Source organism: Apteryx rowi, unplaced genomic scaffold (genome assembly GCF_003343035.1).
Source record: "Apteryx rowi isolate R43461 unplaced genomic scaffold, aptRow1 scaffold_83, whole genome shotgun sequence".
Classification (NCBI taxonomy): domain Eukaryota; kingdom Metazoa; phylum Chordata; class Aves; order Apterygiformes; family Apterygidae; genus Apteryx; species Apteryx rowi.
In genome coordinates, this window is record NW_020451127.1 from 2,888,258 (window position 1) to 2,915,773 (window position 27,516).

The window sequence follows — 27,516 nt, forward strand, 5'->3', positions numbered from 1 at the left end:
TATATATATATATATATGGTCAGGTATGTTTGCAGGGAGAGAATTTAGCACATTCGCATTTCCATTTTACAAGAACGAACAGAAGCTGTATCCTGTTATGCTTTGAAAAAAAAAAATCCACTAAGGCGATGTGTCTAGGTTTTGAGATGTAATAAGGTTTTTTTTTGTTGCTGTTTTGAGAGGTAATTTAGTGAGAATACTGGCTATCCGTGATTTGCCGGGTGGGGAGAGTGAAGTAAGAGCTCTGCCGAAGACTGTGGGAGTTGTCATTTGATTTTGTTGGAGATAGCATTTCATTCATTCGTTTAAAGTTGGAGTTCTGACTGAAACAAGTCTGTTCCTCTGCAGGCTGTCCTTTCTCCGTAAAGCCAGTTATTTAGGTTATCGCTCTATCTGAGATTCAGTGAAGAATTTTGAAACAAAAGTACTACTGTAAGAGACAGAATAATGTTTTATCTCTTTCTTTTTTACTGTAACTTGCTGTTAGTTCATATTTAAAGCACAGATGAGAGTTTCTCAGTTATTTTGAACTTTCTTTTTTTTTTTTTTAACTAGCTAGAATGAGTCTCCACTGTTTTGGAAGTGCTGACTGATGAGGCTGTATCTAGGGTACATGAAGTACCTCCTCTCCTGAGCTTTAGTCACATTGTCCTGCACAACTCACATCAGCAGTGACTAATGGCTCTGAAAATAAAAGATAATCCATTAGTTACAGCTCCTGTTTTTAAGCTCTGCAGAAGTATTTTATACTTTAGCCATGGAGCATAATTTATATGTTGATTTCCAGCAGACTAAACAAGACCGAGGCGCAGGCACGTGATTGTCAGTGTTGCTAAATTGTTAATACAATTTTGGCCTTGGTCAGCAAAGGCTTTCCCAAACAATTCCTGCGCGTGGTTCAAGAGTTAGCACAAGCGAGGAGACGTTTGGAGTAGGTAGTTTGGATACTGCCCTCCTGATCTGAAGGGGTAAAAGTTCAGCTGTATCACGCGAGCACCGTGAGCCTTTTAGCCTCCGGGCGAGGAGGCGTTCTTTCTTTTTGTCTACTGATACACATATAGACAGCGTGCCCTTACAGAATGTTACAGAGTATGTGTCCAGCCTTTCTGTGGTTATACCACCTTAGTTTATGTTATTTGGTAGGAATTTGTTTGGATGTGTAAGGCAAGTTTATAGAAACTGATTAAACCCTCAGTGTAAGTTATTTTTATTTTTGTTAAAGTACCCTACAGTGTCAAAGATTTGTTCTGTCCAGGTCAAGGTAGGAGCACCCTTTGCCAGGTCATACCACTTTACTTCTTTTTCAGCCCAAGAATGAGGAAGAGAGATCTTTTGGATCTATGACAGCTTTCACTAAACCAAATTCAGGCCTAAGATTTGTAGTAAGCAAGGCTTTATTGTTCTACCTTTGAGAAAAGGGTCATAGGGAGAGAGAAAAGTTCAGGTTAACATAGCATTTTCTCTTTTTAAAAGGATGGGGCATGAGATAGTGGAGTGACCAATATCAAATTTTTGTTCTTTTATGCTATTTAGGTACAAATAACTTTTGAAAAGCCTGTCAGTGGCTCTCGGTGGGCTTGATGCATAAGGCTACATTCAGACACTGAGCATTTCTCCTAAAACCTCTATTTTCTATTGGCTTGTTCTAGGCTTCAGAGGTATTTCTCCAATAGCGAGTACCAGTCTCACAGAATTAGCTAAACTTTAGGCCATATCAATATGGTTTCTAGTGACAATGTAGTTTTTATATCAAACAATAAAAGGAGAGTTTGGTAGATCAGTTTAATGTTCTTAAGTATGATGGCCCAGTCTTCATGGTAGCACTATTTGTTCCYGTCATGTTCTGTTTTTAAGCCTTTTCAGGATTTTAATAAGTACATGGTTAAGGTCTCTCTGCAGTTATTCAAAAAGGGTTTAGCAAATTGTTTGGCTTTTTCAGTCCAAAGCTTGGTTGACCTGATGAAAGTATTTTTTAGCTAGCTAAAAAGTGGAGTCTCACTTTTTGTACCTATTCCAGCTGCATTTACAATAAGCAGTATATACTTTGATCCTTCGTGTAACAAAAGTTGTTTGTTTGTTTGTTTTTAATTGTCATAGTCTTAAAGCTCTGGATTTCCATCCCCAGCAGCCAGGTAGCAGGATTTCAGCAAAGCTTCTGAACGTTAGGGTCTTGCATTAAGCTAGCTGTACTTTTTTTGGTGGTGTGTTCAGAACTCTTCCTGCTGCCAGACTGTATATGCATCCAGAAGCAGCTCTGAAAATTGCCGTTTCTTAACGTCCTAGCGCTGTGCCCTTCTCTTGTCTGTAATTGAGGTCCTGGAAAGAGGGACAAATCGGATTACTAGAAGGGGTTTGCTAGATAATCGAGATGCACGACCCAGTGGTGCACGGCATAGGAAGAAGCGGAAAACATGGTTTGGGCTGCGTTAGCCCTTAGTGACTRTGTATGTTTATGCTATAAACATATCAGTCAAATACTTTGTCGTACCAGCTGATCTGAGGAGGCTGGGTTTTCAAGCGTTTTTGGTAGTGTGTTGTAGTTCAGATCTCTGCAAGAACCTTGGTAAAAGTCTGGCTTAGTTTGTGGGTCATATAAGTTTGTAATTTTGCCTTCACTTAATAGACATCTTTATATTTCAGGAGTGGTTATGAGTGAATGTTTTCAGCAAAGCACAGAATGGTTTTATCATCAGAATTTCCTGTAGTGATTATGATGTTTCTGTATTTTTGTGTCTTGCACCACTTGGGTGAGATTCAGTTAGCAGATTTAAGGCATCTAAACTTAGCTGTCTACATGTTGCTAGTTGTATGAATGCCTGTTACACGAAATGATGATCTGGTTGATGCTATCAGTGGAGCCTGGAGAGCTGTTCTTTTTACCTGCTGTTGTTCTGGTTCAAAATGGATGGTGTACAAACTTCTTCCACTCCCCCAGTGTGATATTCTGTAGAGGTAGATGTACAACCAAAATTCTTACTAAATGTTCTTTTGAATTTGAATATATATTGACATAAGTGTATTCCAATATTCATTCTGTCTTTTACCCCAAGTCATGTGACATTCTGTGGAGTCCAAACTTGTTTTTTTTGAAATTCTGGCCTTTTGCCACTAAAATAGAAGCACCTCATCAAACAACTCCATTTTTTTTTTCATGTTGATCGATCGCTTAGACCTTTGCGCTCCAGAAGCTATTGAAAATAGTTTGAAGTAACTATTAAGATGCTCTGTTTAGGGTTTGTGCATGGTCTAAGAACCAAGGCTTGAGTGGTGTACTTGCAGGACTGCTTTATATGAATTGGCTTTGACACTGGCTCTTCTCTTTGTAGCCACATTGCAGAGACGTGGAAGATGAGGTGGGTGGGAAACTGGCTGGACCGTCAAGCTAACTGGGTTGTGGTCAGCGGTAGAAAGCCCAGCTGGCAGCCAGTTGCTAGCAGCATCCCTTGGGGATAACTGCTGGGKCCAGTGCTGGTTAATGCCTTTGTTCACTGCCCTTGCCCCACTGGTTACCCTTGCTAAAGCAGCCCAACGTTTGGGTGGCCTTGCTTTGCCGCAAGGCCACACTGCTGACTGGTGTCCAGCTTGTCCACCAGGACTCGCAATCCTTTCCTGCAGAGCTGCTTTCTAGCCAGTCGCTCCTAGGCTGTCCTGTGGTATGGGGTTATCCCACACCACGTGCAAGACTCCATCTTTACTTCCGTTGAACTTCATGAGGTTCCTGCCAGACCATTTCTCCAGCCTGTTGAGGTCCCTCTGAACAGCAGCCCTGCCCTCCAGAGTGTCAACTGCTCCCTCCCAACTGGGRCTGCCCACAAACTYRCTGACAGTGCTCTCTGTCCYATCATCTAGGTCATGARCAAAGCCACTAAATAGCATTGGTGCCAGCAGTTTTCTCCAGGGACGCTGCTTGCCAGTTGGCCTTCCCCAGCAAGGGGACAAGCACAGGACCTGGCAGCGCCAGGAGATGCTCGTATGTGGGGAGTGGGGCRGGACAGCCTTTGACAACAAGCATGGACACAAGTTGCATCTTGATATCAGTAATTTTCTACATCTCCATCTGTGTGTGTGTGTCATGTATATATATTTTGAATAGGACAGCGGTCAGCTATTAGAACAAGTTGCCCRGATAGAAGGTGGTGAGATCTCCATCCTTGAAGATACTSAAAATTCAACTGGGCAAAAGCCTGAGTAACCTGATCTGATTGGATCTGCTCTGAGCAGGGAATTAGACTGGATGACCCCAGAGCATCAAAGAGGTTCCTTCCAGCCTAAATTGCTCTCTGATTCTACCTAAACCTTTATAAATCACAGCTTCTGTTTAGGCAGCTCCTAGTTCAGATACCGATTTAGGTGCAGTCCTTCGTTGTTACTTAGGCCTCTGATTGCCTGTTCTTTGAATGGTGATTGTCAATCATCTAACTGTAATAGATTTCCTGAACCAAAGCTTAAAGTGAGAAGAGAGTTTACTTCTCTTAAGTGAATTTTGCTCCATGGAATTCTCAAACGAATGTTCTTCCCTACTTACGTGGAGCTCTTTGCAGGAATATTTTGTATGTTCAGGGGTACAGCAGGGATAATTGCTCTGCTCTTTGTTTTCTCAGAAAAGATGTGTATGCCCGTGGCACGTGCATTTTCAGTAATATAGGCTGGAAGAGTCTGAGCTTGTGGATTTGAGACACAAACACCCACACTGTGAAATCTGTAGAGAATTCCTGTAATTTTATAGAAAAAAAAAWATATATATATATTTTATATATATATATATTTTTAAGCAGATACATAAATTTCTTAGGCCAAAGAAAAGAGCAAATTTTAGATTGTATCATTGTGTAATGCCTGCTTAACTGGTATACGTTTAATTTTCCTGAGAAATCATTTAGATCAAGATATAAAAGGAAGGTCGTACTTTGATGTTGTCTTTGCTGCTCGTTTATATAAAATCGAACATTTAAAATTTTTTCCTTCTCTTTTCAATGTAGGTAAATAGCAAGAAACAGAAAATGGACACTCAATTATTCTCCCCGTTATTAGGAACAATTACTAATACGCCACCTTCACTAGAATCTTCACGTCTATATAGTGACTGGGCTGCATGTGGAGATGATATCAGCGCAAAAACTTCTTTTCAAGACTGCACAAAAAAAAGGTATGAACCTTCTTGGTATAATCTTATGGTGATATTCTAGAAAACTGAAATTGTTACTGGGCAGCACAAGTGGGATTCCAGGTCTCTTTAGGAAGAAGTTATGGGATAACTACTTTGCTAGAAACTCTATAAATTATCTTCACTGTATAATATTTCTTATAGAGCTTGTGAAAAATGGTAGGAGGTCTGTGTGGGTTTATATTTATATATTTTGTATAAAATTAAATGCATGTATATAAACATTTTTTATATACATATATACATTTTAAAAATTGATTTAAAAAAATACTATTTTTAGGGAATGAAATGGGAACCTGTCATATGTAATTGAAAACTGCTTTAAAAAGACCCCTCTTTTTCCCTACCTCCTGTCCCTTGGTACTATAGATCATTTTGATCCTGCTTGATGATTTTTTCCTGGAACATCAATAATACAGAGTGTGTTAGACACAGGACAGATGTGAGTGGGTAGCCCTTTGCCACTGACAGCATAAATATGTATACAGCTACTCTTGAAAATGCATCAGCTTTCTATAATATCCTGCCCTTGACATAATGCCTTCAAGTATGATTTTTATATTCAAAAAGCTTCATATTTTCAGAAGCTTGAAGAATGCAAAGGGTCTTTGTTATTTGAATCATGCATTACAAATACATAAGTGAACTTGTTTGTCACCTAAAAATAGCTAGTTCAATAAGTGATTTATGTAGTCCAATAAACTTTTTGGTGGAAAAGATCAGCACTCATTTCTGAGATTAAAAACTGTATTTTCCCTATAATTAAAACAGGCAACCTTGGAATGCTCCCTAAAGAGAGAAGGATCACTTTGGCTTTTCTCTTTAAATCGTAATGGACTTTCCAGTCTTGATTTTACCTGGATTCCCAACATTAACACCCAGGTTACTTTCTCTCTTCAGCCTTCCCTTGGTCGTCTTGTGGGGTCCTCCATGATAGATCTTTGAAAAGTTCACCTCAGTGCTTAGTATTTGACAGAAGGGCAAATAAGGTCTTGAGGTTTATCAAAAAATAAATTAAAGACAAAACCAGAAACATTTTTATTACACTGGAGAAATCTACTCTGACCAAGTCTTGACTATTGCAAACATCTGTGATTTCTGATCATCCAATCTTAATTATACCTTTAATAATTCTACTGTGTTAGAGGAGGGCAAGAAAGCTGGATAAAGGTTTGAAAGCTTCCGTGTTAGGAGAGAATAAATAAAATGACTCTTCAGCTTTGAAAAGAGACTTCTATAAAATCATGAGTGATGTGATGACTATGAGGAACAGGAAATGATTATTTCGCAATATAAAAATAAGGGTTGAAAAAATCAGGTAGCAGCTTAAACTAAAAGGACTCTTTTTCACACAATCCATAAATATGTTTTGTTACTTCACTGTCCAAGAAGCGCAGGGATAACAAAAGGGAACTAGGCAAATTCATTAAGGGTTGGTTCATTGACTACATAAACACAAAGGTTTGGAATATTGTACGGCTCAGAAAACTTCCAGCCTGTTGACTGCCAAGCCGAAGGATATTCTAGGAGAAGGATCGCTCTGTCCTGCTCTCCAGACTTTTGCCGCTGACTGGTACCAAACGTGGAAGCGTGGACTAAACGGAGCTTAGGCGTGATCTAGGTATAGCAGTTCTCCTGACTGGTTTTGTGATCCGCTCGGTTAGATTTAAGAAATTCTTGCTGCAGCTGCTTGCCACTAGACTAATTTGACTCGGTGTGTTATCTATTCGTTTCTCTCCTTGGGGTCACTTTCATACTCTTCAGAATTTGCTGCTTTCTCTTTTATATGGGTGGGTGTTCTCTCTCTTATATTGGTTATTTAATGGTTTGTGTACAGTAACTGAAATAATGTTAAAACTCTTCCAGCTTTAGAAATGCATAAACAATAATTTAGTGTTAGGCATCCTGCTCTCTTTTTTTCTAACTTAACGTCAAGTCCTGGCAGTATAATATTGCCTTGTTCTGGGGGGTTGGTTGATGCTGATTGGCACAGTAGTTTTTGACACTTGATACTTATGACGACTTTATTAGCATTTCTAATATCAATCTCTTTTTATTTTTATTTTTTAATCAGTTACCTAATAAGAAAGAGGAAGTTTGAGGTGCCAAGAAAGGGGAGTCCGCTGGTTCACAAGAGTTGAAAGGGGACAGTTAAGAAAGATGCATGCATTGCGAAGAAGCTAAATGCTGGGGTTTTTGCTAGTCTTCATCAGGAAGAGTGTTGCAGAGATGTTTATTTTGAATTTTGTTTTGAGTAAAAGATCATATATCCTTATTAGTAGCTGTAAGTGCAGGGATGTTTATTTTGAATAAAAGATCATATATCTTTATTAGAAGCCGTAAGTGCTAAGCTTAATCTCAGAGTGGCAGGCTGCTAATAAAATATACAATCTCTTCTTAAAAGCAGACTCTAAATTGTTGTAAGACAGCAAACACAAGGTAGCTGAAAAAAAGCAATTCAAAGACCTAAACAAATAAATGTTACTTGTCTGTTAGTGATAACCCACGTGTACACTCATGCTGAGAATGTAGATATGCAGAATTCCTTGAAGTTGCTGTTTTTTTTCTTGTAATATTTTAGAGTGCTTGGTGCCTAACTGTGTTAAGTGTAGTACACCCGTATCATTTTAGTTTCTCTAAACGGCTTGGTGAGAGTGACTAGTCCATCACTGGATATTTCTTTGCAGTGTAACTTTGCTTGTGCTTTTGTCCTTTTAATTCTCATCTATTTCACCGCTGAAATTATTTCACACAATAAATTCAAGGACCCTCAGTGCCTTTTTCTGTGCATTGGCCTTTTGTTAGACCAGTATTCTTGTGCCACAAGCTTCCCTTGAGGGTTGTCCCTTTGGAAATGCATCCTTATTCAGCCCTAGGTTGGATGAAGTTATTTGCAGCTTTGAAGAAATCAGGCATATTCTCAAATGTAGTATCTCCTGAAAAAGGTGACAGTTCCACTTAACTTCTGTCTTTAAAGACTATGGATGTGTCCCAAGTTTCAATTCTGGAGTTATTCACAACAGCCAGAACAGCACAAGGATGTGCCAAAAGGTACTACTACTATTTGTTGCTCTTCTGCTCATCTTCTACAGCCTACTCCCCCTGTCAGTCCCTTGGAAGTTTTGCTGAGGAGCTGTAGTTCTTAGTTCTTGTGTCCTCTTTCTTGCTCTTCCTCTGTCTTCAGGGACAGGCTTGCTCACTACCACGAACTCAGTGTCAGGTTGGATGTTCATACTCTGTTTGGTATAGTTACAAGCAATTTTATTTATTTATCTATTTATTTGCTCCCCTGTGAGCCAGCCATGTGTCCTTGTGGCCAAGAAGGCCAATGGGATCCTGGGGTGCATCAGGAAGAGTGTTGCCAGCAGGTCAAGGGAGGTGATCCTGCCCCTCTCCTCAGCCCTGGTGAGGCCACACCTGGAGTGCTGCGTCCAGTTCTGGGCTCCCCAGTACAGGAGAGACATGGAGCTACTGGAGCGAGTCCAGCAAAGGGCCACTAAGATGATTAAGGGACTGGATGGAGCATCTCTTTTATGAGGAAAGGCTGAGAGAGCTGGGCCTGTTCAGCCTAGAGAAGAGAAGGCTGAGAGGGATCTTATCAACGTGTACAAGTATCTGAAGGGAAGGTGTCGAGAGGCTGGGGCCAGACTCTTTTCAGGATGAGAAGCAATGGACGCAAACTGAGGCACAGGAAGCTCTGTCTGAACATGAGGAAAAACTTCTTCACTGTGAGGGTGACAGAGCWCTGGCACAGGTTGCCCAGAGAGGTTGTGGAGTCTCTTTCTCTGGAGATAATCAAAAAACATCTGGACACAATCCTGTACAACGTGCTCTAGGTGACCCTGCTTGAGTAGGGGGGTTGGACTAGATGATCTCCTGAGGTCCCTTCCAACCTCAACCATTCTGTGATTCTGGCCTTTCCCATGTACTGTTTATTTTCATGGATTCTTTTCATGTTGCTGTGCCTTTTTAGAAAGTAGGATGTCTTACAACGCTGAGAGACAAAGATTTGACCCCTTGATGTTGCAAAATCAAGAGATTTTACAGCAAGTATTTTCCGATACGAAATTAGAAAGGATAATAGCAGCTTGCCATGGTCTTGAGAAAATTGAATGCCTTTAAGACTGAGATTGTGACTTTAACATGAATTATCCGACTTTTGGTAGAAGATATTTTATTTTGAAGCCAGAAGACATGAACTTAATTGCCTTCTTTCATGTATGTGTCAGTGAGGTTCATGGGAAGTATGGATCAGGATGGGTCAGGATTTTTAGATGGTTCTTTGACATGTTACAGTACCAAGAATTTTCAGATTGCTGGTAGTGAGAAGTACTTGCATGAGACACAAGGGGGTGTTTCTAGTTCAGCGTTTGAACAACTGACTGATTTAAGAAAAAAGGATTCACGAAGGTGCAGATTCTCTTGCCTTGAACTGTGTTGTAGCGCTTCTGTGCGCATCCAGTATGAAAGTCTCATCTCACTTCTGCCACATCTCTGAAGTCTGGGCAACTTTAGACTTAATGCTAGCCTGTACTCGGTCTTTCCTAGGAATGTTTAATTCTGCAGTGCATCCAGCTTCCTGCTACTGTCCTGTGCACAGTTCTAAAATGGTCAACAGTTTGGGTTTTTTTGTTTCCATACCACTTTGCCAGTGGTCTCTGATTACTTTCCCTTACTTACTGATAATCTTCTTCTATATGCAGCTTCCACCTATGATCTCCAGTTGGTTGCACACCAAAACCAAAATAAATAGGCCTTGTTCATAAAAACCAAGAGTTCTGTCTGAGAAAGATACAGAAGAGGTCTAATTATCCGATACCAGTTCACAGTTCTACATTTCATTGTAAACAGCTCTATAAAGATCTCATTTTGAAACTGAAATAAAAGACAAAAGTTGGGATTGTGTAAGAAAAGTGATGGTTGAACACCTTTAGAGTTTATCCAGAATATTTAATGCTGTCTTGAACAACTGCTTTCAGAAAAGAGGGTTGAAAAATGATTCAATTAATGTCTTTTAAGTATATTTAAGTAAGATAATATTTTTAAGATTAAAATAATCTTCAGTATCAAAACTGAATAAATTAGAATCTTCAAGGTTTAGAGAAGACTTATCATATTTACCTTTATACGGAGACAGAAAAGATAAAAATGTCGTATCTGTGTAATATTAATAGTTCAAAGAAAGTTTATTGGAAAGAGAGAAGAATCTTTTGTTGCTCCCATCTCTTCACAGAATGCTAGAGACATCTCCAGTGAAGCAAGAAGGTGGGAAAATAGGAAATGATAAAGGAAAACTGTTCTTCTACCTGTTTTAGCTATAGAACTCACAAATGCACAAAGAGTTTTCAGTTTGTGTAGTGCGAATACGTTAAATGCAGAACATTTTACTACTATAATAAATTAAAGCTAAATTCATGTTATATTACTCCTGCCTGTTTTGTAAGCTCTTATTTATCTAGGTGTTTTATTTTTTCAGGGCACAGATAAATCTTTCGTATTCTGGTAATGGTCCCGATATGTTTGGGCTGGTGACAAGCATTTTAGAGGAGCCAAACAAACCGGAACCAGTTACAGATTGGTAAGTTTATTCCGAAAGTTCTTATGTTACCTATCTTTTTTTATTACATCGTTTTGTTACCAATGTATGACATGCATTTTGCATGATTTCTTGGAATTGAGTGACAAAGGACTTATTTTTATCATTTAAATTCCCTTAAAATGGTAACTTTTTTTTTTTTTTTACTAGCAATTGAAATAAACTGTTAGAAACACAATTTTTTATAGTCTTCCATCAGTCTACAGCATTTGGGGAAAAAAAAACCCCTCCTTTTAAAATAAACAATGGAGAGTTAACTATGAATACAGTTGAACTTAAAATAATTAATGAATACAAATAAACTCTGCAGTCTTGAATATAAATATTATAAACAGTCCTGGAGCTGATATTATTTGATCACTGTAGCTATTATCACTTTGGGTAGCAAGCTGTTGGCTCACAACAGTTTTGTATAATAGCTTATAGGTTACGAAAATAAAACATGAGTATTATCCAAATCAAACKATTAATATTAGTTAACATGTCTGTGTCTCCTACCTTTTTAGCCTCTAAATCCGATCAGGGCAAGGGTCAGGTAGCTTAACGTTCTTTGCATGGTATAAAATTAATTGGCTTGTTTTCTTGCCTTCCTAATTTCAGTTTATGCAACATTATTGAAATTTGATAGGGGGAACCATGCGCCTTACTTTCTAGCAATATGAACATAGCAGAAATTCTGTTGTTTTTTTTTTAATGAGAAAATGATTAAATTTTAGTGAAAAATGTACATGTCACTTCACTTTTTTTGTTTTGTTTTAGGGGAAGGTAATGTGACAGTGTCTTTATATTGGCATATACTGCTATTATATTATCTTGAATTTTGGTGCCTTTTTGAGAAGTGTAATACCCATAGCATCAAGCAAGTCTATGATTTGGAACTGAAAACAGAGTTTGTATAGGAAATTTGGAAGAATTATTTGTCTTTTAATACAAAAAGTTTTGGTTTGCTTGTTTTGAATTGGAAGATATAAAATGTAAGGAATAAGTGTCTGCAAAATTATGCTCTCTTATGGATTTCAGGGATCTGTGATACTGGATGGTAAAGTTAATATCCTCTTGCTTGAATTTCATTCAACTTGCCCTGAGATGTATGGAAAGGAAAACTTCACAAGGATGTTTAGTTATTCCCCCTTCATATGAAAAAAACCAGGCTCTTGAAGTTCAATCAAATTGCAGGGATTTTGATGATTTTTGTTAAACCTATAATATCAAAATAATTAAAGTAGAATGGAGTGATAGTGATATATTAGAATATTGTTCTTTTTCAGTTCTCATTTTTCTCATCTGAAACCCGTTAGACATGCAGGTGAGTGTTAGGGTGATCACAGGAATAATATAATTATCTGGTAGCTTACAAATACTGTTGGAAATCAAATCTCATGATACGTGCTTTGCAAGTGATGGGAAAAAAACTTCCACGTTTTTGTTGCATTTTTCCCAACAAGTAGCAAGAGGTAGTAAGCGTTACAGAGCCTGGCACTACTTTTATAATAGTAGCATATGGCTGATTTTTTTTTTTTTAAAGGATACACTGAAATTTTGGGTTAAGTGTGTGGCATAAGTTCACATCTTTGTTTTATTCTTCTGACATTGCGCCAATAAATGTATTTCATAAATGACAACTAGAAGTAAGAGGCTGTAGTATTGTAACACTTTGGCACACGAAAGTATGAGAGGGAGCCTAAAATTGTGGTAGACAAAGTGATTAATATTAGAGAACAGCATTGGCAGTCAGATTTCATATAGCTTTTACTCACTGTAGCAGCATTTTTTTCACCTTAAATTTTGTAACAAAGCTGTATATGATAAGCCAAAGACGTAACAGGGATTTAAACATTTAGTGTGTGGGGGAAATAACTTTGAAATGTGAACTGTTTTAGCGTAAGAAATGTGTTCAGTGATTCCTGAAAGTTTGTTTAATTTTTTTACAGGAATTCTCTTTCAAGATTATTTCCACCGATGTGGGCACCCGATCTTGGAAACAGTGGTGAATTCTCAGGGCTTTCATCTAAGCACTCTGTTGAAAGTAAGGACTTTTCAAACCTGATTGGCACGCAGAGCTACTATCAAGAACATTTGCAGAAGTCGCACGATGTGGAGATGTTACACAGAGGATTTGAAGATCTTCATCTCATAGAGTCTTGGCTTTCTCCCTCTGACTCTTGCACTCAGCCTGATAATATCCTGAAGAACAGTTACCCTGAAAATTCCTCTTTCCCAAATAATACTGTAATTCAGCAAGAAGGGTTTTCGTTTCAGAATGTGGACTATAATCAGCATGTGTGCAATTATGACCATATGAGGTTAAACAGAGACTATGAAAAAATCAGTTCCAATTTTAGCACCTTTTCTTCTCAAAACAGAATTAAAGAAGGCACTAACTTTCAGAAAGAGTATTGGAAAGCTGAAAGGTCAAGAGGCAAAATTATGAAAAATGATGCACAAGAACAAACAAAGTACTCCCCTGAGCTGTCTAACCAGCCTGTTGATGACCCTTGGGATAAAGTATCCCAGGACAACCACTTGTTTTCTAAAAGATATGAAAACTTTACAGCTACTCATAAATCACAGTCATCCGTTCATCCATCTCTATATTTTTTCAATCAACCACCTAAAGAAAATCATTTTTCTGGAGGAGCAAACAGAAAGCCACAGGAAACCCATGTGCAAAATGGTCATAATACCTTTACTTTGGGGGATGCTTTTAATAATAATGAATGTACGATCCATATTAATCCTAAAGAATGCTCTCGTAAAATTTCGGAATATGATTTATCTGTAAAAAACATTGTGCAGAATGGGAGTTATTCATTATACCATGGGCATTCGTGGCTGGATGGGAAGACTGCAAGTCCCACAGCTGTGTCAGATATCACTTATCGAAAACAAATGGTAACAAGCCCGCAGTCGTCTTCAGGGGTTTCAACCATGTCTGGTGGCTCTCCCACCCATCAGTCTATAACACAGTCCTCTTATTACTCACAGATCTCACCTGTCCTCTCTTCAAGGAAAGATGGAAGGTTACAAGTATCAAATGGTGTTTCTAATAATTTGGCAGTTTCTAATTTCATCTCAGAAAATCATAAACAACTGAAACCCACTGGACGCTCCCAACATGATTCCTTGACTAGTAAGGAGGGGCAGTACCRTGAATTTCCCATTAATTTTTCATCTGACTGGTTGACACGGCAGAATTCTGTAAGTGAAGACTCTGAAAAGTACCACAGATTTCAAAAAAAGCAAACCCAGGAGAACAGTAATAAAGATGATAGAAGAGGCAGAAGGAACTGGATTCCTCATTTTGGGTACACAACCCAAAATCGCCAGCCATTCAATATGTTCCGAAAAAAGCAAGAACAGAATGGTGGTAGCATGTCAGATTTCATCAGTCCTTCTTTTCTTCCTTCTTTCCCATTAATGTCTGATTTTAAGCAAAATCCCAACTTTCCTCCATTTAATCACCATCTATTTTCATCAGCAAATAATTTCAATTTTCCTCCTTCACCATTCCCATTCTCAGACTTGGTTGACCTTTTTCATTATGACGATTTTAACCACTTGAACCCTTTCATCAATGATCTGTTTTGTGGGGAAATAACTGCACCATACTTTGCCTTTCCAACACCATTCAACAAGTATAGACCTCCAAGAAATCGCAGTGGACCTGCCAATGAGCTTCATACACGACTGGAGGAGTGTTATGAGCAGTGGAGAGCTTTGGAGAAAGAGAGAAAGAAGGTAAAACATAACTGATGATAATTTTCCATCTAAGGTGGTGATTGCAAGAAGCAGTTATAGACATTAGGTATTCTGGCCTGTCACTCCTTTTTGAGAAGGAGAAAATCCTATTGCTGCATTAAATTGGTTTCAGATATTTAAAACACCGTGTGCAACATCTGCTTGGAATATAACATTTGCGCTGTTTGGTACGACTGCTTTTAAATCATGCATGTGACTTTGGGGTTCAGTTTCTAATGTCTCTTTCCAGTGGGATAGGGCGTTTCTTTCTATTAACCGAAATTTGATGTGAATGTTTGCTACAACAAATATGATAAGAGCGTCACCGACCAAAGCACTGAATTGTCTTCAGCTTGGACACTGTTTTTGTATTTCTGTGGTCAATACAAAATCATTAGCTAGTTGTTCATCAATTCAGTAGGCTTTTGCTATGATTTGAGAGCTGTCAGTCTTGCATGAGGATACAGCAAGGCCTTCACGAGCCCAGGTGGTTCTTCAAGTACTGGTGTAAAATGCACCTTCGTGCTCTAAGTGTTCTGCATCTCTTTCCTTCTCCCAGCCCCCTTATGCCCAACTATATCTTTAACTGAGGTTATCTGAAACCCTGCATTTCCCCCACAGTCATTTAAAAAAACAAAACAACCCCCCCCCTTTTTTTAACTGTCACCAATCTTCTAGTGTCTTTCCCTTATTCCTTTTGTTTTTGTCTTACTAAATTTTTGGTTTAGTGCTGGAAGAAAATAATCCTGTTTGAGGCTGTAGAGAAAAACAGTAACAGTGTCTTGAGTGGATGTGACTTTTCAGAGGAAGCTGCAGTTTATACCCTTCTCATTACAGTCACTTTCCTGCCTCAGCCCCTCTCGTTAAGAACTGTTGTCCACGAGGAGATCATGCTACTAACAAGCATGTTACCACTTGAGAATTAAAGCTCAAAAGGGGCAGGAGATACGTCCCCAGAAACAGTCAAACCTCTGAACTTCGGATCAGATCTTTGAAGCTAGGATGTTTTCTTGATGATTCACGGTCCTATTTTACGTTGTCTGAATGCCTGTCTGCTTCTTCCATGTTGGAGAAGCCTCCTCGTCAGTGGAGAAGGAGGCAGGTGTCTGACCAAACTGTATCTCTGGAGAGCACCTTTTTCTTTCCAGCATCGACCCTTTACTCGGAGACCTTGTTAACAGCCTTTTGGAGATCTAAATAGAATATAAAAACTGCCTCTCYTGTCTGCTTGTCGATGCCTTTAGACAATACTAATAATTTGTGAAGTGCAATTTCTATATTAAAAATGCTTTTTTATTTGCCAATATCTTATCTATTTAATCTTTGTTTGCTATAGTTTCTACTTGTTTGCCCAATACAAATGCCAGAGCTGATGTTCTGTAGTTCTGTTGTTCTCCATCTGGGACTGTATTTAAAAATTACTCATCTTTGCCACCCTCCGCTCCTTTGGGACCAGCTTGGTGTTAAGCAGGAGGTCATATGCTACAGTTCACTGACTTCATCCTTGAGTTCCTTTAACACTTGTGGGTGAATATCACCTTGTCCTCACATTTCCCCCCACCATAACCTCTTCATGCCGGGCAGCGGTCTCTGGGTCTGCTGCATCCCACCATCAGTTTTGTCACCTTCTCTTCCAAACTCCCCAACAGTTCTGCACGTTGTGCCTTCTGCTTCATATAGAATGATTACAAGTGGGAGATCAGAACAACGTCTTTTTCTTTCAAAAGCGAGGGTGTCCCAAGACTGATTTTTAACTTCAAATATCAACAGGAAATAACAGGTCTCAAGTTCTACGTTTGTTTGTATCCAGGATCCCCTTTAAATGTATTGCTGATACTGTCCAGTCTTCTACCAAGAATTCTCTGTATGGTGAGAAAGGGTGATGATGGTTTTTGCTCCAGTGTGTCTAAGACAATAGTGATTTCAGGAACTCTTCTGCTTTCTGTAATGACAAAGAAGGCTCTTCCAGACCTGCTTTTGCAGGATTTGGGGAAATTAAGTCATATGGAAAGATCAAAGTCCTCAGCTCATAATATACATTTCATACGTATTCATCATTAAAGAAAGCTTTTTTTGATCCTTGTTCTATGATGTTCTTAGTCAGAATGATGTGATCAGTATTCTGGTCCATGCTGCCTGACCAGACTTTATCCTAGTGATCCACTCAAGCTGCAGATGTTTTCAGTCCTTGAATTGTGTAGTTACAAGACTGCATCTGTAGAGAGTTTTGAGTATCCACTTCTCAGTCCCCGAGGCCAACTGCCATAGCATGGCTCACATTCCTACAGCTAAAATACATATTCCTCTTGCCTTGAGATTCTTGCCCTTTTGAGAGTCGCACTCTGCATGAATTTCTTGAGTGTAGAGAGAATCTCCCTGCAGTGGGACCGACCTGTGTTTAATTTTAGCCTGTCTAATCCGTCAGCCATCTGAGCTCTCAAACCTCTTCGTTCCTGCTGCTCTGGAGTTCTCAGTAGCAAACAGTGAGCTTCTGTGTTTTCTTTTCCAAATTTTACTCCCCCAGGGATCTCTCCATTAAAGAATTTCTACTAATTGTATTAAGTGTGCATATAGAATAGCACTGAAATAAAGAAGTGTTTTTTAGTTGTGATTCTTAAAGATGTGGTATCTTTATGTAAATTCATGACCCTTGCTCCATCCTTTTTTTTTTTTCCAAATACCTTCCAGGTTTTTGAGTTGAAAGCAATTGAGCTCATTCAGCTCCTACAATTCATGTTAGGTGAGAGCAGAGACTAAGTAATATGGATCTGTGTAAAGCAAAAATAAAGTCTTCAGCACAAATTTCAAATATGAATATGAATAGTATGAATGTCGTAGTATGAATGTGCTCTTAACTTTACCTTGAACTGCTGCTTGGTCTGTATATTTAAATATATAGTTGTACACTTTGGTTCTAAATGTTGCTTTTGAACGTTTTACTTTGAGGTACAACTAAATGAGAGACGTATTCATGTTCTTACAACAGCTGGCTGTACATCTGGATACAGATATTTGGGGACTCTTTTTGTAAATGCAATCAGAAGAAAAGCTAGCAAGCACACCTCTAATATATTTGAAAACTCGAAACCCCTCAAAACTGTACATTGTAATATAGTACTGATTACTCATATTTAAAATAGCTATCTATTTCCTCTTCAGACTGAAGCTGACCTTGCAAGAAACTTTCCAGGAAAGCGTGTATCTAGCTCAAATAACACTCCTGTGTCCCGACTTCCGGCTAACCCGTCACGAGTTGATCGTTTGATTGTGGACCAGTTACGCGAACAAGCCAGAGTAAGCTTTCTTGAAGTATTGTCTCGTGAGTCATAATACCAGGTGAAATATTGTGTTTTTTTATGGAGAATTATAAATACCGAGTGATTTTGGTGTTTTCGATGTGTCCGGCAGGTACTCACCTTAATAGGAAAAATGGAAAGGCTTCGGGGCACCCCGGTGCACGGTAACATATCCGCTACTTTGGAACATCATTTGGAAGCCATTCATGTAACACAAGCGAGGCGCAAGGATGAGATTGTTAATGCTGCTAATCCACAGAGACAAGGAGCACCACGCTATAATAATGAAAAAGGTAAATGATTTCTATTCCTGTGGTTCTAAAACTTTTTCAAATATCAATTGTGAAAATACGCGATTTGAAATGTGCAGCAAATTCCAGTTTTATTTACTGTAACATCAGCAAAAAAGGTTGTAAATCTAAAATAGTTAAAATAGGAGTCAGACTTTTTAAGAGTTAAAAAGATCTTCTCTCACCTAATTTTTCTTTTCTGTTTCTCTCTGACTGGTTTAAACACTTAGAAACTTTCTTCTCTTGACTAAAAAGTAAACCTAAAATCACTTTTTTTTTTTAATATATAACCATAAGTAATTCTCTTTTAAGTCAAAATATACTCATTTTTAAACAAATTTAGTTTCTTTGTTAATGATATTTGGCCAGTCTTTCACTTCTCTTTATAATAAAGTGAAAAATATGCTTGCTGCTGAGTTGATCTGTGCTGCCTGTCTACCTTATCTAAATTAAAAAAAAAAAAAGTCAGAAATAGTGTTTTGTGATTCCCATCTCATGTTGACATATAGCAAGAATGATGTGCAGCACAAGTATAGGCTTCTGAAGAGCCTTTTCTTGTGTGCTGTTCGTGTAACATATGTTTATTCTTACCTAGCACAACTGTAAAAGATGAGTTTCAAAGATCGACCCTAAATCTGCTTTTTAATTATGACTTTGAAAGCATTTTAATTGCCAGAAAGTTAACAAATTGTCGCTCATTATATTATTATAAATAATTATTGGAAAATAATCTTAGAAAAGAGCCATGTGATATAAAGCTGAAGAAATCATTGTTTTGCATGTTTATTTCTTTTCAAAGTTGGACAAAACTTTGGACAAAACTTTTGTCCAACAAGTTGGACCAAATTAAGTAACTTCTCAAAGTTATGTATTAAATGGCAAAAAAAATCTGCTTAATTCATAGCAGCTTAATGTTCCATGTATTTTCATCTATTACTAATTCATCAATAAAGCAAAACTAAGACAAACTGCATTTTGTTCCACTAGCGCAGGGTAAGTGGTAGCTGCTATTCACTATAATGATTGTACAGCTGATACGTTTAGGAATTTGGGTTTTGAAAGTTAAGAACATACTCTTTTTCTTCAGACTAGACTTATTTCTCAGAGAGAGATTTCCAGAGAGGAACACAAATTTTTTTTCTTCCCCTTTCCTCTTTTGGATCCTTATTGAGCTATGTCCTTTATTGCCTCCCTGTTGCTGCAATGAAGCCAACAGTGTGTAGTTCTTTTGACTTGAAGCAACGTAATAGGATCGCTCCCCTTGCAAGAGGGGAAAGATAAATTGTAAAAAGAGTCAAAATATTTTGCTTTCGCAAGTTAGGTGACAAGCACCTTTTTAATGATGTTATATACTTAAAAGTAATAGTCCTGTAGCCAAATAAACTTCTCCAATTAACCCTAATTAGCTCAACTATAGGTCAAGAAGTAGGTAGTCATCATCTTAACAAAAGAAATGTCCCACAAGCCATGGTTTTGATGAACTCATCTTCACTTTGCAATGAAGATACTTGGAATCATTATGTGAACCATCCGATATGGTACCTATAATTAGAAGTATTGCAGTTAGTCTTTTATGGGTAATGGTGACCTTTCCGGTGGGGTTATGTCTCTGAAGAAGAGCTATGCTGCTTTTGGATGTCTAAGCACAATCTAAATCACATACGGAAAAGCTCTGAGTGTTTTCCACAGTGAAATATTTGTTTCTTTGAGTTCCACTGTCGGCGAATATGTATCTAAACATCAGTAGCGAGTCTTTTCCTGCTGGGAGGCCGGATGCGTGTCAGAGCCACTGAAAAGGAAAAACTGTTTTTTGAGCAAATTTTGCATATGAGTGATGAGCTTTGAATGAATTCAAAACGTTTTTAATGCATTAATATTATCAGGCTCGTGTATTAGTTTTACCTGTAACATGTTTTTTTTTTGTTGTTGTAGATGTTCTGGCTCTGGCAGCTGCCATTAGGGAGTTGGCCGCTTCCACGCGCAAGGCTCGTACCGCTTTATGGTGTGCGTTACAGATGACTTTACCAAAAACCTCCTTAAGCAGTCCAGAAAATCAAGAAGAAGTTGAAAGGGCATTGCAAGAGCTTTGCCCTGCAAACACAAGCACACAAGAAAAAAGCAACATGGAGCATGAAAACAAAGGAAGCAAAAAAGAAAAATCTGAGGAATCAATGAGGATTCTGGAATAATAGCAAAAAAAGTAGTAGTAGTAATAATAAAAGGGAGGCAGAAGGCTGAGGAAGGAGGGAAGGGGAAAGTGGCTTGCATAGTGCTATGGAAAATGTTTCTGATAGGTTATCAAAAAGCAAAAAGTTAACATAACTGATCAGTGCTGCAATTTTATTACTGTGATTCTGGTGTTGAGAGACACGTCTTGTAATAGTGTTAATGCAATTTTAATATTGCTGGTATTGCAATGTCTGCTACATAAGAATTTTATTAATAAGAGGAATTAAACAATAGCTGAGCATTTCCTTGTCTGCTTATCCAAAGCTATGTATCAGCTGTGACTGAAGCCATGACCTGAGAAACCAGTGAGTGGCAGAACTTAATTCTCCTTTCTTTGTTAATTATACAATTTATCGCACTTAAATCCATTTGTAAGGTATTTCATAATTGTTCAGGGTTTTTTTGTTTGGTTGGGTTTTTTTTGTTGTTGTTTTTTTGCACCATTCTATAGTTCTTTTAAGTGCCAAAGTGATCACTAAATAGTTTGCATCCTGTCACTCCGTACAGACTCATTCACACTTCTGTACTGGTTTTGTGACAGGGAGTCGGATCGTTCAGGTAATTGCTTACAGTTTGGCAAGAATAATCAGTGTTTAATTGTTGGTTGCGTGAAACGCTTCAGCAGTTGTGCTGCCAACTCAGTTTCCAGCTAAAGCAATGTAAACCAAGATTTCCTATAGCGTAATCCGTGTAACAAAATGTTTTACGTGAAAAAGAACTAATTTAAGGAGTTTGTAGCTTTTCAGTAAGTACTATGTTGGAGTACACATTAGCAGGTGATATAAAATTGTCACTCAGGATTAGAAATTAGATTTAGTGATTCCTCAGTGGGTTAAAAAGCAGTAACTATATAACTTAGTATGCACTTAATTAAAAAAAGTTATGGTTATTAATATAAGTTCATGGTACTATAATTTTTGAAAACATTCCATATTTATTTTAATGTGTTTATTGAATGTTTATTTAAAATTCTCTTTTAGTAATATACAGTTGATCTTTTGCCAAACCTTCCAAAAAATCAGATTTAACGATTTACTCAGGAAATATGTATATTATTATATAAATATACACATGGTATATAGGGATTTTTTGGGGGAAGGGATGTTTGCAAAATATTTACACAAAGCTAACTATATACTAGGTTACCAAAGCTGTTTAACTGATTTGTTTTAGCATGCGAGGATTTCATATRTTTAATTGCTGTTAACTAGTCTCCATTCTGTGGCTTAGACAATCAGAAGTATTATGCATCAGTGTGAATGTTTGGGGTGAGAATTAGAAAAGAATGAGTAATTCCAGTTTTGTTCGTAGAGTACTTACACATATTTTAATGCTTTGACAACTGTGTCTTAATGTTAGATTATCTCTTAACAYGTACTAATAACCAACTAAGGTTCTTAGGTATCAGTATATTAATGAATGGCTTCAGAGGGCAGTTCTTATTTTAAAAGCAAATTCAGTTGGGATGTGAGGAAAGTTCGAAAGACAAAAATGAAGATTTAGCTGTGCTTCATAATGTTTGATGTTGAATTCGACATTTTGTGGATAAATATGTAATTGTTTCCGTATATACGTACTTGCAAAACGTTCCAAGAAGAGGTCTGTCGTTTTGGATCTGATAACGTGTCTAGAACAAACGTATTCTCAATAGTACCATCGTTAACTGCAACGAGGCAGTAACCGCATAACTTCGTAGACAAAAGTTACAGGCGCCTCATTTTAATCCACGGAATAAAGTTTAAAAATGGGAGTTGATAGAAATCAGAATCTTAGTATAGTAAGATCCTTTCTTTTTCCTAAAGAAAAGTGAATTCAACTTAAATGTTTTCAGCCATAGCCTAAAGAAGTGAGTACTGAAGAATTATTTTAGTGCTGTGCGAGTGTATGTGTGCATGTGCAGTTCATTTGCACAAATTAATTTCAGAAGGTTAAATTTGCTTTTGTGAAACTAATTATACTCCATGGTTTTAAAAAGAAAAACGGAGTCTACAGTATTTGAGTTCATGGCTAATTTTGTTTTTGAATTATGATTACTATGTTGACGGGAAATCAGAACCTGAGTCTTGATTTGCATTTCTGTTTACAGAATAATTGTAGTCCTGCGGGATCGTTTTGTAGTGGTGAACGTATCGGGCCCGGCAGGTCCTTACCGTATCGTTTGYGTGTTAATTATTATTGCGAAGGAGTGTGGTCTTAATTGGCTCACACTGGAGTTAACGTGCCTTTAACAGTCTTATTTTTCAAAACCAGTAAATAACTGTATGCTTTCAATTGCAGTCTTAAAAACGCATTTAAAAAAGGTTACAGTTTGGCTGCATTTGAGTATTGCTGACCCCCCCCGGGGTCTTCATACAAAAACGTTATGCCCGTTGTCTTTAAATCCATTGCTTGTGGACAGCGTTAGACCTATAAAAGCAAAAGCCCTTTCAGAGTGCTGAGGTTCTGTTGCTTTGTTACGTAGCCTTTTATAGTTCAGGAGAAATAATACTGTATTTTGTAAAATAACCGATTCGCAGCCAGTGTCGCAGTTGCACTCTTACAGGCGCAAAATATTTTTTAGCTGACTAGCGTTTAATTTGGCAACGAGGTACAAGTTCTGTGAGTATTGCATTGAGTTGTTGGCCTGGTTAAGCGTAATGCTTCTGTTTTTAAGGGATTAATTCTATTCCCAGTTCATTGACTTCAGTGGAAGCAGAGTTGAGGCACCACGTTACACTTAAGCTAGAGAGGTGGTTTTGCTTTGGAGCTTGATTTCTGAGTTTTTCTGTTTGTGGAGCAATGAAGTAAAATTTTGCTGATTTTTTTTTTGTTTGTTTGTTTGTTTCAGAGTAGCTTTGCTGAGATTCATCTCTTCTGGTTTGGTTTATGCAGTTTGAGTTTTTGTGTGAGGTGAAGGAGTTAGCAGAGTTGTAGCTGGTAGTGGCAGCAGTGATACTAGATTGCTCCATTTTAAGAGAACAGGATGCTTAAGAGTCCCTTTTCAAATCAAGATTGCGTGTTTTGATAGATATGAGTGAATCTTAAATGCTTCAAAATCCCAAACTGGTAATCCAGTATATCATAGATTTAAAAAAATATGTGTAGATAACTGGAGACTTCTGGTGACTTCACCCGATCGTTTCTCAGGAGAGGGGCTGCTTCAGAGTAAGAACCTTTTTTTTGGTCTCCCGATGGGTTCAGTATCTCTGCTTTTCTTCTGTATTTACAGGGTCCCTATAACTGTTAAGTTACTCTGGTGGTATTTGTGTAAACCAAAACTGATGAACTGGTATTAGTTTGTCGTGACTGCTGTTAGAACAGCTTGCGGAGAGGTTGTCTAGCTTTCTGATGCTTGTGTCGCTGAGCCTTTTCAAGAACAGGCGAGTCTCTAAGATTCTGTGAGCTCCCAAATGGCTGCTGTTTTTTCCCCTAAACTGGATGCTCTTCTTTGCCGTTGGTGTTTGCCATTGCTATTAATCTTTTCTGGGTACCTGGATATGTATCATTTGGAAATGATTTGCCTCACAGCTTGGGAACTGATGCTCTAGTGTTCGTAATAAGTCTCTTCTTACTACTTTCAGTACCTTTTCTCTTTGATGAAGTAAGTGCGTTGTAGAGGATGGAGAGTATACGAGTGGGAGGCTTTTGGAGGTACTTGCTGGTATTTTGGCCTTTACTGCCTTACCAGGCCGTGTGCTGTGTTTATTTCTTGCCATCCATGTTAAATGGTGCGAGTTGGCATGTGTGTTCTTCTGCTCTTTGAGGCATGGGACACTCGAATGTCCCCGTTCTCCCCCCCCCCCCAACCCCGCACCCCCATCGCTTTCTTACAAACTGGGATGAGACCTGACAAAGAAGGGAAAAAAAGGAAGGCCAGGTTTATTGCTGACGGCTAGGGGTAATTGAGAATCAAGCAGACAAATACGAATTACTCTTGGTGTAGTTGAAATTAAAAAAATAGGTGTCTCTGCCTAGGAATGTCCTCTCTTCAGAGAAGTGTGAAGATATTCCAGAATTTTGTAGAAGACTTCCTAGCTTTAGTCCTGTGTGCTTTTCCTGTGGAGACCATGAGCGCAGCTTCCTGAGATTATCTTTGATCTGCTCTCCAGGTTTTCTCCCATTCTGCTTGCAGAAATAAAGAAGGAAAGAGGAGCCATAAGAACCCCTACTTGCTGTGGATAGGATCGCTCCTCTTAACAGCCATGGCTCCAGTAATCAGTGTGAGCCTGAGGGTCCAAGCCTTTCTCTGTCTTTCCTTCAGCTGCGCTTCCCTTTTTCCACCTCGGCTGGTCATAGAGGCYGCCAGTGTTCAACCGCTGAGACTCATGGTAGAGTTGACTTGTGCCAGTCGTGCTCTGGTAGCTGTTCTTCCACCCTTAAATGGTGTAATCATGGAAGCAATTGGTGCTCTCAACTACGTACCAGCCTGAGGTGGCTAGGATATGGTTTGGGAACAGCTGGATGTGGTCCTCCTCTTAGAGCAGGTTCACCAACTCTTGCCTCTCCACTACTGTGTCTGTCAGCAACGAGAAAGAAATAGGGTTCAAACCATCTTTTCTAAATGCAGTATAATTCATAGAAATAACAAAGGTCCCAAATGACAAGGAACATCTAGCATAAAAGTTTCATTGAACTGTTTGTTTGGGGGGTTTTTTGTTTGTTTTCTTGAGATTTGTTCTTCCTAAAATGATAGCATTCAGCTTTGCTCAGCATGGTATTCTCAGATACAAATTTATATTAGTTTATAGCTCTGATTCTGTTGGATGTTGGATTTTTGTTTAATTGCTGTAAAGATTATGCAACAAACAAACCTTAAGCCTATATGTATTTTTAAAAAAGTTATTTCCTTATCTGCTCTGAAAGCTGATTTTATTCTCTGTTCAGGAGCTGTGATGTCAAAGCGCTGCATGTTGGAGCAACCCAAAGCAGTAGGGGTCTGGGGTGGGTTTTTGGTTCTTTGTATCTTTGGTTCTTTTGGCAGTGTATGTGACCTTAGTTGTAAAATTAAATTTTTAATTCTATTTTATATCTACAGTATTATGTAGATATAGATATAGATATATTTAAATAGAGTCATTAAGGTGGAAAGTCTTGAGTTCAGGATTATTTTTTTAAATCTTCAAGATTGTATATTATATTGAAAAAGAATAGGGAATGTATGAGAGGAGTTAATGTTCAAATATACTTTTTTCTTTTCTTTTTTTTTTTTCTTTTTAAATAGGTGCATTTGCAATTAGGCTACTGATGAGCTAGGTGTGATCCTGCTTCCATTGAAGCCAGTAGCTTTAACAGGTTTTGACTTCAACTGGCTCTGTTGCTTTACTGGCATGACATCTCAAGTTATGTAGGCTCTTTGTAAATATGAGCTTAGTAGTTCACCTTGAACAGTTGATATAAAGAAACTCCAGAAGGATGTGTTCCCGACCTTTTTTTATAAGGTTTCTCCCTACGCCGACAACTTGGAATTAGAAGGATTATTTTGCTTTCTTTCGAAGCTGAGGAATATACCTACTGCAAAAGCTTTGGCCGAATTAAATCTGTGGGTTTCTGAGAATTTTGCACCTTGTTTTATCCTGATTTGCGTGGATAGAAATACAGCCTTAACCATGCAAAGACCTTGATTCATTTCCTCTGCGGTTTACCTGTCTCAATCACCAGCACTTTTTTGTTGTGTAGAATATTATATAAAAATTAGGCATCTATGAATTTATTTTTTGTTATAGATTGCTTTATAATTTGTTTAAAAAAACCCACATTTTTCCTATCAGTTCTATCAGTTATATAATATGAAGGGTCATTATTTTTCTTCATTAGCAATACTGTAATCAAAGGTGCAAAAATAAGATGCATTTGATGTACGTAGTCTGTGCTGTTAGAGGTTGAAAATACATGGGATTATGAGCAACTTACTAAAATATTGAGGAACTGGAGCTATAAATCCTCTTTGCTGCTTGTTTGCCAAATAAGCTTTAAAAAAGGAAATTATTTGCATATAGTGTGTAAAAGCTAGTTAGACCAGAGTCAAATTAAAAAAAAACAAATCATTGCTAGGCAAAGGTTGCTTTACATTTTTTACTGTATAAAATACAACCAGTTTAAAACTTGTTTATGCACAGTAATAACTTAATGAGCATAGTTTTTTCACAGAATTAGGCTATTTCCAATATATATGGGAAAAATAAGTTTCCTTTTATTTTTTATGACAGATATACAAAGATTAATAGTGTCTATATTTTAATATAATATTTGGTGTCTGAAGTATATCTTTTACATGTTTGTTGGTCAAACTCATTTACTTAAAGCAAATTTTACACCGCTGCTGAAATATTACCGAAGGAGGGTTTTGTGAGTTGATCCATTTAGTACACCCAACAGGAATATGTGAAAGTATAATTTAGCTTAAAAAGAAAAAAAAAAAAAGTCAATTGTTGATTATACAAGATTTTAATCAGTCAGTTTGGCTTATTTAAGTATTTCCGTCAAACAACTGTGGATATTGAATTAACGCTGCAAAAATCTTCCTTCTACCTCCTGCATAACGTTCTTAAAATTATACTTCACAGATCTCTTTGGGGATATATGTTATTACAGCAAGCTGGTCCACCTGAACTCGTGGGTTCCCTGTGCTTTTCCTTTCCTCCGTTCGTCGTTTTATGTGGAACACCGGGATGCCTTGTGGCTGAGGCTCGATTACGTTCACTCGTGCAAAGCGGCTTCAGGCGAGCTGTGTACACTCGCGCGCGGTTTCTGTTACAGCGGTCGGGAGATTGCGAGGTTTGCGTCACGCGTATGGAGGTCTCAGATGTGTGAGAATTCTGTAATAAATCATGGCCAGTGTGATTTTTTTAGTATTTTTTTATGTATGCGATCGATTCCTTTTATTTAAATAATCAATTGTGTTGTATGTATGTCCCTAATAAATAGTTACAGCTTGTTGTTTCATCTAGTTCGATTTATGCTGGTAATCGGCTGCTGGTCTCCATGGGAGATGTGGGGTGGGTTTTTTTGTTTTAGTTTGTTTTTTTGGTAATTCAGCACTGAAAAAACAAATCTTATGTGTTCTGGGTTAACACAGTTACAAAAATTAAAATGCTTTATGACACCGATTTTATCACTTTAGCAAATTTTCTGGGAGAAGAATTGGAACGTTTCCCATAGTTATCCCTAGACAGCGTTTGTTGTACTTGGGCATTAAGGAGTCTCTCTTACTCTGAACGCAAGGTC

General features: G+C 37.9%; 1 protein-coding gene across 4 annotated transcripts; it reads left to right on the top strand.

Annotated features, from left to right (window-relative positions):
- Positions 1-27,185, top strand: LOC112977436 (meiosis-specific coiled-coil domain-containing protein MEIOC-like). 4 transcript variants are annotated; one of them, XM_026089808.1, is made up of 9 exons: positions 4,100-4,256; positions 4,980-5,146; positions 10,641-10,742; positions 12,692-14,498; positions 17,658-17,792; positions 17,907-18,087; positions 20,017-20,618; positions 25,514-25,831; positions 26,856-27,185. In XM_026089808.1, exons 2-7 carry the CDS (start codon positions 5,001-5,003, stop codon positions 20,271-20,273), a joined length of 2,628 nt encoding a protein of 875 aa, XP_025945593.1. In that variant the 5' UTR covers positions 4,100-4,256; positions 4,980-5,000; the 3' UTR covers positions 20,274-20,618; positions 25,514-25,831; positions 26,856-27,185. The 4 variants fall into 4 exon arrangements, with proteins under 4 accessions (XP_025945591.1, XP_025945593.1, XP_025945589.1 ...); XM_026089806.1 differs by lacking the exon at positions 4,100-4,256 and adding an exon at positions 1-23 and having other exon boundaries at positions 25,514-27,185; XM_026089804.1 differs by having other exon boundaries at positions 25,514-27,185.
- The last annotated feature ends 331 nt before the right edge of the window (positions 27,186-27,516 follow it).